This window comes from Nomascus leucogenys, chromosome 10, assembly GCF_006542625.1.
Source record: "Nomascus leucogenys isolate Asia chromosome 10, Asia_NLE_v1, whole genome shotgun sequence".
Lineage (NCBI taxonomy): Eukaryota > Metazoa > Chordata > Mammalia > Primates > Hylobatidae > Nomascus > Nomascus leucogenys.
In genome coordinates, this window is record NC_044390.1 from 51,842,037 (window position 1) to 51,856,774 (window position 14,738).

The 14,738-nt window shown below is 52.9% G+C and overlaps 1 protein-coding gene across 1 annotated transcript in view; it reads left to right on the plus strand.

Moving 5' to 3' along the window:
* The window catches only part of SUGP1 (SURP and G-patch domain containing 1), a 45,277-nt gene that overhangs the window by 13,966 nt on the left and 16,573 nt on the right, over positions 1-14,738 (plus strand). The window contains exons 4-8 of the mRNA XM_030820342.1: positions 1,614-1,841; positions 3,841-3,964; positions 4,240-4,340; positions 5,299-5,422; positions 9,770-10,125. Of these exons, the coding sequence (XP_030676202.1) occupies positions 1,614-1,841; positions 3,841-3,964; positions 4,240-4,340; positions 5,299-5,422; positions 9,770-10,125 (933 nt within the window). The remainder of the gene's footprint in view (positions 1-1,613; positions 1,842-3,840; positions 3,965-4,239; positions 4,341-5,298; positions 5,423-9,769; positions 10,126-14,738) is intronic.

A 14,738-nucleotide genomic window follows, 5' to 3' on the forward strand; every position in this document is an offset into this window, starting at 1 on the left:
GAGCGAGACTAAGTCTCAAAAAGAAAAAGAAAAAAAGAAAAATATCAGAAGTTGAAGTCCTCCCATGCCCTTTTCTTATAGGAAGTAACTGTCGAGAAATTGTGTGTCTGACAACTCCTGTTGTTCTCTCAGTCAAGCAGTGTGTGCCATAGTTTCAGATGTTTGATCCTTTACACAGATGACAACATAGTGTGCGTTTTGTTCCAAGCTTTTTTCTCTTACTTGACGTTATTTTTTTTAGGTCTAGATGGTCCGTCTAAATCTCACTGGGTTCTGTAAGCAGCTGGTTGCCTCCATTTCCACACTTTCCATTTAGGAAGCTAAGGCTTAAAAAGATGAAGCCCCTGCCAGGCATGGTGGCTCGTGTCTGTAATCCCTTTGAGAGGCTGAGGTGGGAGGATCGCTTGAATCTAAGAGTGTGAGACCAGCCTGGACAGCCTAGCAAGAACCTATCTCTGCAAAAAATAAAAATAAAATTAGCCAGACATGGTGGCGTGCACCTGTAGTCCCAGCTGCTCTGGAGGCTGAGCCGGGAGGATTGCTTGAGCCCAGGAGTTCAGGAGGTCGAGGCTGCAGTAAACCATGATTGCACCACTGCACTTCAGCCTGGGTGACAGAGCAAGACCCTGTCACTAAAAAAAAAGATGAGGCCCCCAAGTACAGAGCCAGCCTCTTTCATGATCTGGGGGCCCTAGTCCTGCTCTCAGGGTGGTGAGCTGGCCAATTTTATGATGCTGCTCCCCACCAGACTCACGGCTCTTCCTGAAGCTGTCACACACCAGCCTTGCCCCATCCCCTGCCTTGCTGTGGGTGCTTCTGTACTGTAGGTCCTCTGGACACCAAGGTGCGGGCTAGAATGGCTGGTCTCCAGGTCTTCACCCGGCCCCCTTGTCAGCGCCCCAGGGGATTCCCAGCCTTCCCCAGTGGGCAGCAATGCCTGTGCAAAGAATGGGACCCCTGTCTGTAGGTTGGTCGCCTACAGGTGTGCAGTGTGACATGCCAGGTGGGTAAGTCGTCACCCACGGAGCTTCTGCCCATGTCTCTGATTTTGGGGTTTACCGACCAGAGCCCGTTGTTGCTAGTGATACAGCTGGTCTTCGACCCCTGTCAGGTTTCCTAGGGAACAGCTAAGAAAAGTTAACCCAAGGCCAAATTCATCCTAGAATGAGGAAGGCTGGTTTGAGTCCCTTCTCCATCAGGTCTCAGGCTGAGAACACCCAGTAGGCTGGCCCCGGCCAGTCAGCCTGGCCACAGACCTCCAAGGGAATGGTTATAAACTGGGATTCAGGGACTCTGGTCTTACCCAGCAGAACTGACGTTCTGTCCCCAGAACTGTCCCGTCTGTGGGTGTAGCGCGACTGAGATGCCTCCAGCCAGAGCGGCCCCCTGCAGAGCCCCAGGCTTCTTCTCTTCTGGCTGGGGGACCACAACGAGTCTTTTTGCTCTCTGCCTCACTGTCCCCATCTGTAAAATCAGGGTGGCTTTCTCTGAGCCTCTGAGTTCTGGAAGTCAAGGACCCAGCTCCCCCGGGGCCCACAGCACCTGGGTTAGGTCGGAAGCCGGGAGAGGTGCCCTGCAGATCCCGAATGCACATATCCTTCCTTCTATACCAGACGCCCCAACCAGTGCGCCCAGCGCCCCTCCCAGCACACCCACCCCCAGCGCCGGGAAGAGGTCCCTGCTCATCAGCAGGCGGACAGGCCTGGGGCTGGCCAGCCTGCCGGGCCCCGTGAAGAGCTACTCCCATGCCAAGCAGCTGCCCGTGGCGCACCGCCCAAGTGTCTTCCAGTCCCCTGACGAGGACGAGGAGGAGGACTATGAGCAGTGGCTGGAGATCAAAGGTAAGTTGTGGGAGCTGCTGCTCCCCCACCACCAGTGCCCGTGCTCTAGCAGGTGGTATCTGTGGTGGGCAGGGCAAGTGCTACCAGGGGCGTGGGTGCTTTGGGCTGAGTTGCAGCCACCAGACCTCCGAGCTGAGCCTCGGGTCCTCTGGGGTGAGGAGAGCAAAGGAGGATGAGGGGCGGGGCTGGGGTGTAGCTGGGCATCAGCACGTGGGCTTCATCTTGGGAGCAGTGGGATCCATCTTCCACTCATGCAGTGGCTCATCCCAGCCAGGGCAGGGGCGCATGCCGTTCTCGCATTTGCTCCAAAAGGGCATCTTCACATGCCTTCTAGGAGGAGCTTCTAAGGCTCTTCAGCTGAGCCCTTGAGGCCCCAAAGCACTGCCCCTCACCATGGGTTACCTGTCTCCTGAGTTTAGGCCAGAGGTATGAGCCACAGATTGGTGGGTGCTCTCTCAACCCTGGGAAAGGATGGTCACTGGTCATGGGTGAGCTTGTCCAGACCCCTCAGTGTAGGAGGGCAAAGGGGGGTGGCTGTGGTGACAGCATTGCCAGCAAGTCCCGCCCCGTCCACATTCAGGACGAGTCCCTGTGACACCTGAACTGTGTGGAGGGCTGGCCGGTGAGGTCACATCACCCTGACAGCACAGACTGAAGTGACTGTGGAGTTGTGCCATGACAGCTTTGAGATCCCTTGCTTCTGGCTGTGTGTCCGAGCGGATCAGAGGCCAGCCTGGCCCCCGGGCCATTAGAATGGAGCTGGCGTGTGTCCTTTCCTTAGAGGGGTGCCCCAGCAGCTCCAAGGGTACCCTGTTGGGAACTGCTGCATTTCAAGGGGTATTGAGTGTCTCGGGACCCTTGAAGCCCATTATGACCCACTGTCTGCATGGCCCCAGAAACGCACCTGTTCCCATAAACAGCGACCAGGTCAGGATTGTTGCTGGGCCCGTGGCAGGAGGGCGACCTAGGGTGAAAGATGGTCACGGAATGCTCTCGGGACCTCACAGGGGCCCTCGTTGGGTCACACACTCCCCACCTCTCCCCCATTCCCAGCAGCCCAAGCAACAAGGGGAATAAGATTAGCCACAGGTCTGGCATGTTGCCCAGTTGCCAGGCACTTGCTGGCAGCGAGAAATTTCTCCTGTGCATCTCCTACAAGGGCTGCAATCTGTGTAGTAGCTGACAAACTCACAGCCTCAGAAACAGGCCAGGGGAAAAATGCAAAAGCAAGTTCCACATGGCTCAGTGGGGAGGCTAATCCATATATAAAAATATATCTTTATAGCTCTGTTCACTGAAAAGGCCCCGAAATAATGATTAAGCCCGTGGCATTGAGCATCCCTAGCGCCCAGATGCTGGTCTGGAGATGCAGTTTCTCATGGAAACCGACTTCTTGGAGAAGTGGCTGGCTCTGGGTCTGGGCAGGAAATGTATGAGATGATCTTGGAGCGCCCTGTGCCGGCAGATGGCAAGGAGGCCGTCAGAGACTCCTGGGGCCATGTCCAGAGCCCTCAGGAGCCAGCTTGAAGAGGCTCCACCGGCCGCAGAGCTTCTATGATGACACTAATTGCCATGGATCGAAACCCACCCAGTGTGTTTAAATCAGAGCTCATAATGGTATTTTTAAAAAAAGAATGTGTCATCTTTGAAGGATGAAAGGGAACCGATGTATTATGCTGAAAACTGGTAAAGAAAGAAAAGAATTAAGCATTTCCCCCCCAAAACCAGGGGAAGCTGGATATATTTTCTGCTAGCTTCCAGCCTGGAGCTCACCACAGCCTCACACACTTCTCTCCCACCCAGTGTGTCTCACCAAGACAGTGAGACCGACTCCCCCCTCGTCATGGTGTTTTGTGCCTGGACTCGGGACGCCCGACAGCCTCCTGCATCTCACACTCTTCTCCCCCCACCCCCTCTGTCGTTGTGGTCCATAGAGAGAGTGTGCCTATTGACTGTGGGGTGTGTGAGTTGAACCCCAGTACTGACAGCCTCCTTAAAGTTTCACCCCCAGAGGGAGCCGAGACTCGGAAAGTGATAGAGAAATTGGCCCGCTTTGTGGCAGAAGGAGGCCCCGAGTTAGAAAAAGTAGCTATGGAGGACTACAAGGATAACCCAGCATTTGCGTGAGTATCTCTGGGGAAGGGAAGGCTGTGCTGTTGAATGCGTTTGCTGCACAGTTGCATGTGCGGGGCTGGGTGCTTGCTAATGCGGGCCGGATGCTGTTCCAAGCATTTTCTGATTCTCACCAACAGTGACAAGTGGCTCCCATGTGGCACAGAGACTTGCTCTCGGGTCCCTGCTTGCCAGCCTGCCTTTTTTTGCGCGATAGAAGCTGCAGGGATATGCCTGTCACAGATACTCATTTTCCCTTCTCTTCTGCAAACTTCCTCCTCTCCAGATTTTTGCACGATAAGAATAGCAGGGAATTCCTCTACTACAGGAAGAAAGTGGCTGAGATAAGAAAGGAAGCACAGAAGTCGCAGGCAGCGTCTCAGAAAGGTAGGTGGACGGAGCGGGTGGGAGATTCTGGGGAGGCCTGTGGACATTCCCCAGTGCGGAATCAGGGTTCTTGGAGGTGCTGGAGTAGCACTGTGTGGCACCAGTGGTTGAGGCCTGTATTCTCCCAGGCATTTGGGGTCACTCTGGAAATGGGTCTGACACCACCTTCCCCCTCAGTGCTCCAAGGACCTGGTGAAGCCTGAGCGTCAAGCCACATTGTGGGATAGACAGGAGCTCATGGAGGTCAAGGTCGCTCCTGGGAGATCGGTTCAGGGCAGTACCCTAGGTAGAGGGGGCTTTTGCTTGTTGGTTCTTTGTTACGTTAACAAGTGTTAATGAGCCCCAGCTTCCTCCTGGGCACTGAGGACAGGGCAAGGCAAGTGTAGTGTAGGGCTGAAGGCCTGGGGCACAGACACTGTCAGCTGGTGCAATTCTGATGGGATGAATTTCAGGGGAAGGGGAAATACTGGCTGGTCTTCGACTGCAATGACATAAAATCCCAGCCAAGTGCTGGTGGGTTAGAGGGGTGGAATTGATGTTCAGGCCAAGCACAGGCTGCAGAGGTTTGTTCCTTGTGTTCCCTGTGGCCCTGTGCCCTGAGCCTCTCCCCAAGAGAGGAGGCCCAACAGCACCCCCCAACCATGTTACCTGGGGCGCTCCCATCTGCCTTCCTGCCCCATCCAGACCTGCAGTCACATTTGGATCCTTTGTCCTGGCTCGTGTCCCAGGCCCTCTTGACCTCCCTTGTGGGACGGGACGGGGCGGGGGTCGGGGCGGGGGCTTGAGGTGTGTTATGTATTCTGGCATCTGGTCCCAGTGTAGTAATCTGATTCCCATTTGCCTGTTTCTCTTTGCATCATTTCTAAAACAAACCCCACTCGTTGCCCTTGGGGTTCTTAGCAGAAATTAGGCTGTTGGGTGTGGTGAGTTGAGCCCAGTACTGACAGCCTGCTTAAAGTTTCACCCCCAGAGGACGAAGAGGTCAAGAACCTTGCAGAAAAGTTGGCCAGGTTCATAGCGGACGGGGGTCCCGAGGTGGAAACCATTGCCCTCCAGAACAACCGTGAGAACCAGGCATTCAGGTAAGGGGGGCCCTGCCAGGGAGGTGACCGTCACCCTGGCCACAGCCCCCCTGCAGGGGAGGACACTGGATCAGCATAGTCCAGACACCTGCTGGGGTCCCACCGTGAGAAGCTGGTGGGTCCAAGAGTCTCTGACCCCAGAGCCCAGCTCTGCCACCCCACAGGCATGTCCCACACACACACCAGCACCCCTGCGTGGTCTCTGAGGCAGGTGCACGGGGCCTTTGGGGCCTTTGTGTCTTTCAGGCGCCTCATGGAGAAAATCTCTAGCACTTGCCCAGTTGCCTTTGGGACACACAGCAGCCCTTGGCCGGGGGCAAGTCAGGCTCTCAAGTGGAAATTCACAGTACTGTTCAGTTTATGTTGCGTGTGTTCTCAGGGTCTCCCCTTTATGATGAGGGAAATGGCAGGGTATGGGGAACTTTAGGATCTGTGGAGGGGGAACACCCAGTTTGTGTGCGAGTTCCACAGAAGGGTGGGTGTGTGACAAGTAGCCTAGCCTCCCTGCCATCCCCGGCCATGCCGTCGTACCCTAGCCCCAGTGGCTGGGTCTGTGTTCACTGGCTCATCCACTCATTGGGTAGGTTTGGCACTTACTCTGCCCGGGGAGGCAGGTGGGTGCCTGGGGGATGTGAAGGTGACATGCCCGTGAGCACACGCCTGGCCTCAGGTTACACAAGCCCCGACTCAGTCAGTGAGGAGGTGTGACAGCGCATGAAAAAGTCCTGGAGCAGCAGCTCTCTGGGCTGGTTGATTCAGCAGCCCTAGACTTCATCACAGATGGGGCAACTGTGCTTCTGTGGTCACTGGCCAAGGTCGTGGAGGGTGGGCAGACATGGCCAGGCCAGGTCCAGACAGATGAGGGCAGTGGGCCACCACTGGGAGGTGGGACTGAGGGAACATAGGGGCTGGGAACAGGGAGGGTCAAGGCTCAGCTGACCCAGTGGATAGGGACAGGGAGAGGGGCTGCTTGGGATTCAGGTGTGCCCCAGTCTGGTACCTGTGTGTCCAGGAGCCTGTGTTGGGGCTGTGGATTGTTTAGGCCTGGAGTTCAGGAGATGGATCTACCTGGGACTGGAGGCCCCCGCTAGGTGTCCTGAATGTCAGACTTGCCCTGGGGATCGTTGAGTTGTTGACCACACCTCAGGGTGGGATCACTAGTCTACTCCAAGTCATCATGTCTTTGCTTCATTTGCCTGATTAAGGCTATATAAATAAGAAACCTAGTTTGCTGTCATTGTAGGTAGACACTGACTGTGGAGCCCTTTCAAAGGACAAGCAGGCAAGGATATGGAATTCTGTCCAAGGCCCAGAGCCCAGTGGCTCTGCCCGGTCAGAGGGGTCCAGGGTCCAGCCGCTGCAGCTCAGCCTCTCCCCTGATGTCAGAACTGAGAGATGCTATTGGTGCAGGTGGTCCCGGCCCTCCTGTGTGTCCTTTCTGTTCTGGGGTGTTGCTGACAGGCGCCCAGCTTGTCAGGTGTGGCTGTCGGGGAGGCCAGGCTGGTTGAGGTCGCCTAGGGTGGGTACCCTGGGCAGCCAGAGGAGACGAGGCTGAAGGGAGCTCGTTCCCGCACTCACTGCAGAGCCAGAGCCAGACCAGGAAAGAACTGGGTGGGTCAGGGGGGACGACCAGGTATTCAGGCCCCTGCAGGGCGTGCAGGTTTGCGCCTGTGTTTAATCTCCATGCGGGGTCAGCTGTGAGGCAGCCCCAAAGCACAGAAATGCTGGTTAGACCCACGTGGTTGGCAGACCTCCCCTCACCCCCAAATCTAACAGCCACCTCATGTGGCCACTCTTGGCCCTTTCCTGTCACGCCTGTGGGCCAGGCACACCTCAGCCACTTTGGGAAACAATTCGTAACCAACTGCATGGCTATAAAGAAGCTGCAGGCCTGGTGTGGTGGCTCATGCCTGTAATCCCAGCACTTTGGGAGGCCGAGGCAGGTGGATCACCTGAGGTCGAGAGTTCGAGACCAGCTTGACCAATGTGGAGAAATCCCATCTCTACTAAAAATACAAAATTAGCACATGCCTGTAATCTCAGCTACTTGGGAGGCTGCGGCAGGAGAATGGCTTGAACCCGGGAGGCAGAGGTTGTGGTGAGCTGAGATCGCGCCACTGCACTCCAGCCTGGGCAACAAGAGTGAAACTCCATCTTGAAAAACAAACAACAAAAAAAATGAAAAGCTGGAAACACCCATCCCTTGGACTAGCCATTCTCCCATTTCTGAGATATATCCTGGAAATCATGTAAATAGAGCATCAGCTGTAGTAATGAAAAGTCAACAGGCTGGGTGCGGTGGCTCATGCCTGTAATCCCAGCGCTTTGGGAGGCTGAGCAGGGTGGATCACGAGGTCAGGAGATCGAGATTATCCTGGCTAACATGGTGAAACCCCGTCTCTACTAAAAAATAAAATAAAATAAAAAATTAGCCGGGCGTGGTGGCGGGCGTCTGTAGTCCCAGCTAGTCAGGAGGCTGAGGCAGGAGAATGGCGTGAACCCGGGAGGCGGAGCTTGCAGTGAGCCGAGATTGCGTCACTGCACTCCAGCCTGGGCGACAGAGCGAGACTCCGTTTCAAAAAAAAAAAAAAAAAGATAAATCTTTGCTGAAACACCTTAACAGTGGTTATCCCTGGGTTCAGGGTGGGATTAGTTCCACCAGAGGGGAGCCTTGGTGGTGCACCCAGCCGTGTTCTAGATGGGGTGTGGGGGGGCTCCACTTTCTCCCCGTCATGGGGGTCTACCATTGGGTGCCATTGTAACCCCCTCCGTGAGATGGGCAGACCCTCCAGGGGCCTGTGATGCATCCTTGGGCCATCCTGGAGGACACTAAGGGTGAAGCACCAGCTGAGACCAGGAAGGGGCCCCCACACCCCCATGCCTGCTTGCCCTGGCAAGTGAGCCTCCCCAGCTTGGCCTCAAATCCATGTCTGAACTCACCCGGCTGTCAAGTGTCTTTTCCAAATCTGACCAACTGTTCCCTCCTGAATAGTTGTTGCTTTTACCTCTCAATCTTTACAAATGTCCCTCACTGGGTCACACTTGTGCCATGACCCAGGATTACAGAGAAGATGCTGCCGTCTCCTGTCCTTCCGTCCCACCCTCCTGAGGTACTAGATGTTAGCAGGGCCATAGACACACAGGCTCACGTAGAAACTATCTAAGGGATCTCTTGCTGCTCGTTCACTATCTTATTTTTTTTGAAATGGAGTCTCACTCTGTGGTCCAGGCTGGAGTGCAGTGGCCCAATCTTGGCTCACTGCAACCTCTGCCTCCCAGGTTCGAGCGATTCTCCTGCCTCAGCCTCCCGAGCAGTTGGGACTACAGGCGCGTGCCACCACGCCCAGCTAGTTTTTTTATTTTTAGTACAGACGTGATTTCACTACGTTGGCCAGGCTGGTCTTGAACTCCTGACCTCAGGTGATCCACCCACCTCGGCCTCCCAAAGAGCTGGGATTACAGGCGTGAGCCACCGCGCCCAGCCTTTCTCTTATACAAAAGGACTTCACAGCATCCTTGACCCTTTAATTCACATTAGTTGCACGCCTTGGTGTGCTATGACCATCCTTCCAGATTCACAAGTGCAAGTCCAGCCCCATCTTGTTCAGCACTGTAACATGCTTTCAGGGCTGTACATGTATTTAGTTCTCTCCCCGTGTTCTGCCATGTGGAGCTGGGCCAAGACTCTCCCTTTTGTCATAGACCCCAAAGACAGTCCTGTGGACTGGGGATGTGTACGGTCCGAGAGGCGCCAGTAGGTGCGTAACACGGCTCTGAACGCAGTGCCACCTGCTCTGCTCCTCAGGCTGGGTAGGGACCGAGAAGACCTGTGCTCCCAGCCTCACTGGAAGCCACACTGCCCTGAGGCTGCCTGCCCCCACATGGGGTAGAAATCAGCTCCTTGGTTCATTCTGATGTTCAGTGTCTCGAAGATGCATTTGAGAAGCCCTTGGGATCAAGACAAGTCCCTCTGCCCTGTCTCGTGTCTGGTGTCTCCCCACAATCTGAGATATTTTGGTGTGAATGTCTCACTTTTCCCAGGCCCTTTTCCCTGCCCTTTCCCTTTGTAGCACGGTGAACAATGACAGTGTGATGGGTGCCTGATAAAGACAGGGTGAGGATTGGAGTGACTCACAGTTCAAAGGAAGGGCATCGGGCCACCAGAACCAGCAGCCACTGCCAGGAGGCCTGGCAGGGCAGGAGGTCGTGGTGGAGACCATGACTATGACATGACCATGAAGTGACCCTGGCCAATGTGGGCACACAAGGGCAGAACTACTCCTGCCCAGAATCAGGGATAGGGCCTCGGGCCCAGCTGACACTGCACCCCCCAACTCTCCTTTGCAGCTTTCTGTACGAGCCCAATAGCCAAGGGTACAAGTACTACCGACAGAAGCTGGAGGAGTTCCGGAAAGCCAAGGCCAGCTCCACAGGCAGCCTTACAGCACCCGACCCCAGCCTGAAGCGCAAGTCCCCTCCTGAGGCCCTGTCAGGGTCCTTACCCCCAGCCACCACCTGCCCCGCCTCGTCCACGCCTGCGCCCACTGTCATCCCTGCTCCAGCTGTCCCCGGGAAGCCAGCCTCCGCAGCCACCGTGAAGAGGAAGCGGAAGAGCCGGTGGGGGCCTGAAGAGGATAAGGTAGAGCTCCCACCTGCTGAGCTGGTGCAGAGGGACGTGGACGCCTCTCCCTCGCCTCTGTCAGGTGGGCAGACCCCCCTCCCTGTGTTGGAAGGGTCTGGCTTCTTTCACTGAGCATAATGCCTTCAAGGTTCATCCACCGTGTAGCTTGTATTAGAATTTCATTCCTTCTGTGGCCATATCTTCCACTGTGTGTACATACCACATTTGGCTTATCCACTCATCTGTGAATGAACTCTTAGGTTGTTTACACTGCCTGGCTGTTGTGAATAATACTGCTGTGACTATCTGAATCGTTTTCAGTTCTCTTGTCGGTATACCTATTGCAGTTCTGCCTTTTTTTTCTTTTTCTTTTTTTTTTTTTTTTTTTTTGAGACAGAGTCTCGCTCTGTTGCCCAGGCTGTAGTGCAGTGGTGCGATTTCGGCTCACCATAAGCTCCGCCTCCTGGGTTCACACCATTCTCCTGCCTCAGCCTCCCGAGTAGCTGGGACTACAGGTGCCTGCCTAGTTTTTGGTATTTTTTAGTAGAGATAGGGTTTCACTGTGTTAGCCAGGATGGTCTCTATCTCCTGACCTCATGATCTGCCCGCCTCAGCCTCCCAAAGTGCTGGGATTACAGGCGAGAGCCACCGCGCCTGGCCTTTTTTTCTTTTTTTAAAAGACATAGTCTCACTCTGTCACCCAGGCTGGAGTGCAGTGGTGCGTTCTTGGCTCACTGCAACCTCTGCATCCCGAGTTCAAATGATTCTGCCTCAGCCTTCTGAGTAGCTGGGATTACAGGTTCCCACCACCATGCTAATTTTTGTATTTTTTGTAGAGGTGGGGTTTCACCATGTTGGCCAGGCTGGTTTCGAACTCCTGACCTCAGGTGATCCACCCCCCTCAGCCTCCCAAAGTGCTGTGATTACAGGTATGAGCCACCACACTTGGCCTGTAATTCTGCTTTTAACTTTGAGGAACCTGCAGCTGCACCATTTTACATTCCCACCAGCAGTGCACAAGGGTTCCACTTTTTCTGTATCCTCACCTTTTTTTTAAATAAAAGTTTTATAGAGATGGGGGTCTCACTATGTTGCTGAGGCTGGTCTTGAACTCCTGTCTTCAAGTGATCCTCCTGCCTCGGCCTCCCAAAGTGCTGGGATTATAGGCAAGAGCCATACTCTCATCTTTTTATTATAACCATCCTAGGAGGCATGAAGTGATATCTCGTTGTCTGGGTTGACATTTCCCTAATGACCAGTGCTGTTGAGCATATTTTCATATTCTTATTGACCATGTGTATAGCTTCTTTGGAGAAATGTCTATTTTAGTCCTTTTCTCCCCACCTTTTATTTTTTTGACATGAGGTCTTTGTCGCCCATGTTCGAGTACACTGGCACAATCATAGCTCACTGAAACCTCTACCACCCTGGCTTAAGGAATCCTCCTACCTCAGCCTCCTGAGTAGCTGAGACCACAGACTTGCCCCACCATGCCCAGTTTTTGTTTGTTTTGAGACAGAGTTTCGCTGTGTTGCCCATGCTGCAGTGCAAGTGGCACAATCTCAGCTCACTGCAACCTCTGCCTCCGAGGTTCAAGCGATTCTCCTGCCTCAGCCTCCCAAGTAGCTGGGATTACAGGCGTGTGCCACCACGCTTGGCTAATTTTTTGTATTTTTAATAGAGAGGGGGTTTCACCACGTTAGCCAGGGTGGTCTCGATCTCCTGACCTCGTGATCTGCCTGCCTTGGCCTCCCAGAGTGCTGGGATTATAGGTGTGAACCACTGCTCCCGGCCCACCTCCCAGGTTCAAGCGATTCTCCTGCCTCAGCCTCCTATCTGGGACTACAGGCAGACACCACCATGCTCAGCTAATTTTTGTGGTTTTTTTTTTTTTTTTTTTTTTTTTAATAGTAGAGACAGGATTTCACCATGTTGACCAGGCTGGTCTTGAACTCCTGACCTCAGGTGAGCCACCAGGCCCAGCCTTGCCCAGTTATTATATAAACAAGGTCTCAGTATGTTACCCAGGCTGATCTCGAACTCCTCGGCTCAAGCCATCTTCCTGCCTCAGCCTCTCAGGGTCCTGGGTTTACAGGCATGAGCCACTGCACCCAGCCACCTTTTCCCATTTTAAAGTTGGTTTGTTTGTGTTGTTGAGTTGTACGAGTTCTCTTTTGTAGATTCTGGATATTAACCCCCTCGTCAGCTATGTGATTTGCAAATACTTCCTCTCATTCTATGGGTTGTCTTTTCACTTTAGAAATAGTGTCTTTTAATGCATACAACTTTGACATTTTCTTTCTTTTTTTAATGTGGCCGGAAAGTATCATTTTTTTTCTTCTGAGCTGAAGGCAGACCCTCCAGGGGGTGGCAGTGCCAGGGAGGGGGCAGGTAGTTGTGCGATTTCCCAGTGCCTGCTGTAATCCAGCCCTCCCTAGAAATGGAATTTTAATGAAGTCAAATTTATCTATTTTTTCTCCTGTGGTTTATGCTTTTGGTGTCATTTTTAAGGAACCATTGCCAAATCCAGGCATGAAAATTTGCCCGTGTTTCCTACCGAGGGTTTTGTACCCTTTAGTTCTTAAATTTAGGTCTTTTTTTTTTTTTTTTTTTTTTCTTTTTTTTTGAGACGGAGTCTCGCTCTATCGCCCAGGCTGGAGTGCAGTGGCGCAATCTCGGCTCACTGCAAGCTCTGCCTCCCGGGTTCACACCATTCTCCTGCCTCAGCCTCTCCGAGTAGCTGGGACTACAGGCGCCCGCCACTACGCCCGGCTAATTTTTTTGTATTTTTAGTAGAGACGGGGTTTCACCGTGGTCTCGATCTCCTGACCTCATGATCTGCCCGCCTCGGCCTCCCAAAGTGCTGGGATTACAAGCGTGAGCCACTGTGCCCGGCCAAATTTAGGTCTTTAGCCTATTTTGGGTTTTTTTTTTGGTTTTTTTTTTTTTGAGTCTCACTCTGTCACCCAGGCTGGAGTGCAGTGGCTACTCAACTGCAGCCTCGACCTCCCCAAGCTCAAAGCTCAAGTGATCTTCCCACCTCAGCCTCCCAAGTAGGTGGGACTACAAGTGCATGCCAGCACACCTGGCTAACTTTTGTACTTTTTGTAGAGATGGTGTTTCACCATGTTGCCCAGGCTGGTCTTGAACTCATGAGTTCAAGCAATCCTCCTGCTTTGGCCTCCCAAAGTGTTGGAATTATAGGCATGAGCCATTGCACCCAAGGTCTTTGGTCCATTTTGAGTTAATTTTTCCAACTTTATTCTTTCTTTTTTTTTTTTTCTTTTGAGACAGGGTCTCACTCTGTCATGCAGGCTGGAGTGCAGTGGCGTGATGACAGCTCACTGCAGCCTTGACCTCCCGGGCTCAATTGATTCTCCTGTCCCAGTCTCCCAAGTAGCTGGGACTACAGACATGCTCTTCCATGCCTGGCTAATTTTTGCATTTTTTCTGTTCATACGAGGTCCCACTATGTTACCCAGGCTGGTCTCAAACTCCTGGCCTCAAACAATCTTGCCACCTTGGCCTCCCAAAGTGCTGGGATTACAGGCATGAGCTACTGCACCCAGTCTGTTTGTGGATTCTTCAGGGTTTTTTACATTTAAGTTTGTGTTATCTGCAAACAGAAATAGTTTTACAGGTTCTCTTCCAACTTGGATACTTCTTATTTCTTTTTCTGCCTAATTCCTCTGGCTAGGACTTCTAGTACCGTATTGAATGGAAATGGTGGAAGTCTGCATCCTTGTCTTGTTGCTGATCTTAGGGGGAAAGCTTTCAGCCTTTTACCAGTCTGCGAAATGTATGATGTGTGGGTGTATGATGTTACCTATGTGTTTTTTATATATGGACTTTATTGTGTTGAGGAACTTCACTTCTTTTTGTTCTTTTCTTTGAGACAGAGTCTTTCTCTGATGCGCAGGCTGGAGTGGTGTGATCTCAGGTCACTGCAACCTCTGCCTCCCGGGTTCAAGCAATTCTCCTGCCTCAGCCTCCCTAGTACCTGGGACTACAGGCGCCCACCACCACGACTGGCCAATTTTTGTGTTTTTGGTAGAGACAGGGTTTCACCATGTTGGCCAGGCTGGTCTCGAACTCCTGACCTCAGGTGATCCGCCTGCCTTGGCCTCCCAAAGTGCTGGGATTACAGGCGTGAGCCACCAGGCCTGGCTGGAAGTTCACTTCTGTTCCTAGTTTATTGTGTGTTTTTATCGTGAAAATGTTCTAGTTTTTGTCAGATGCTTTTTCTGCATCAATTAAAACAGGCCAGGCGCAGTGATTCACGCCTGTAATCCCAGCACTTTGGGAGACTGAGGTGGGCAGATTACTTGAGGCCAGGAGTTCAAGACCAGCCTGGCCAACATGGTGAAACCCTGTCTCTACCAAAAAAAATTCAAAAACCAGCTGGGTGTGGTGGCACACGCCTGTAATCCCAGCTACTTGGGAGGCTGAGGCAGGAGAATCTCTTGAACCTGGGAGGCAGAGGTTGCAGTGAGCCGAGATTGAGCAACTGCACTCCAGCCTGGGCAACAGAGTGAGACTGAGTCTCAAAAAAAAAAAAAAGTAAATAAATACATAAAATCATCGTGTGGTTACTTTCCTTCATTCTATTATTTGGTGTATTACATAGATTGATTTTCAAATGTTGAGCCATCCTTGCATTGCGGGGATAAGTCCCACTTGGTCGTGGTGTATAAT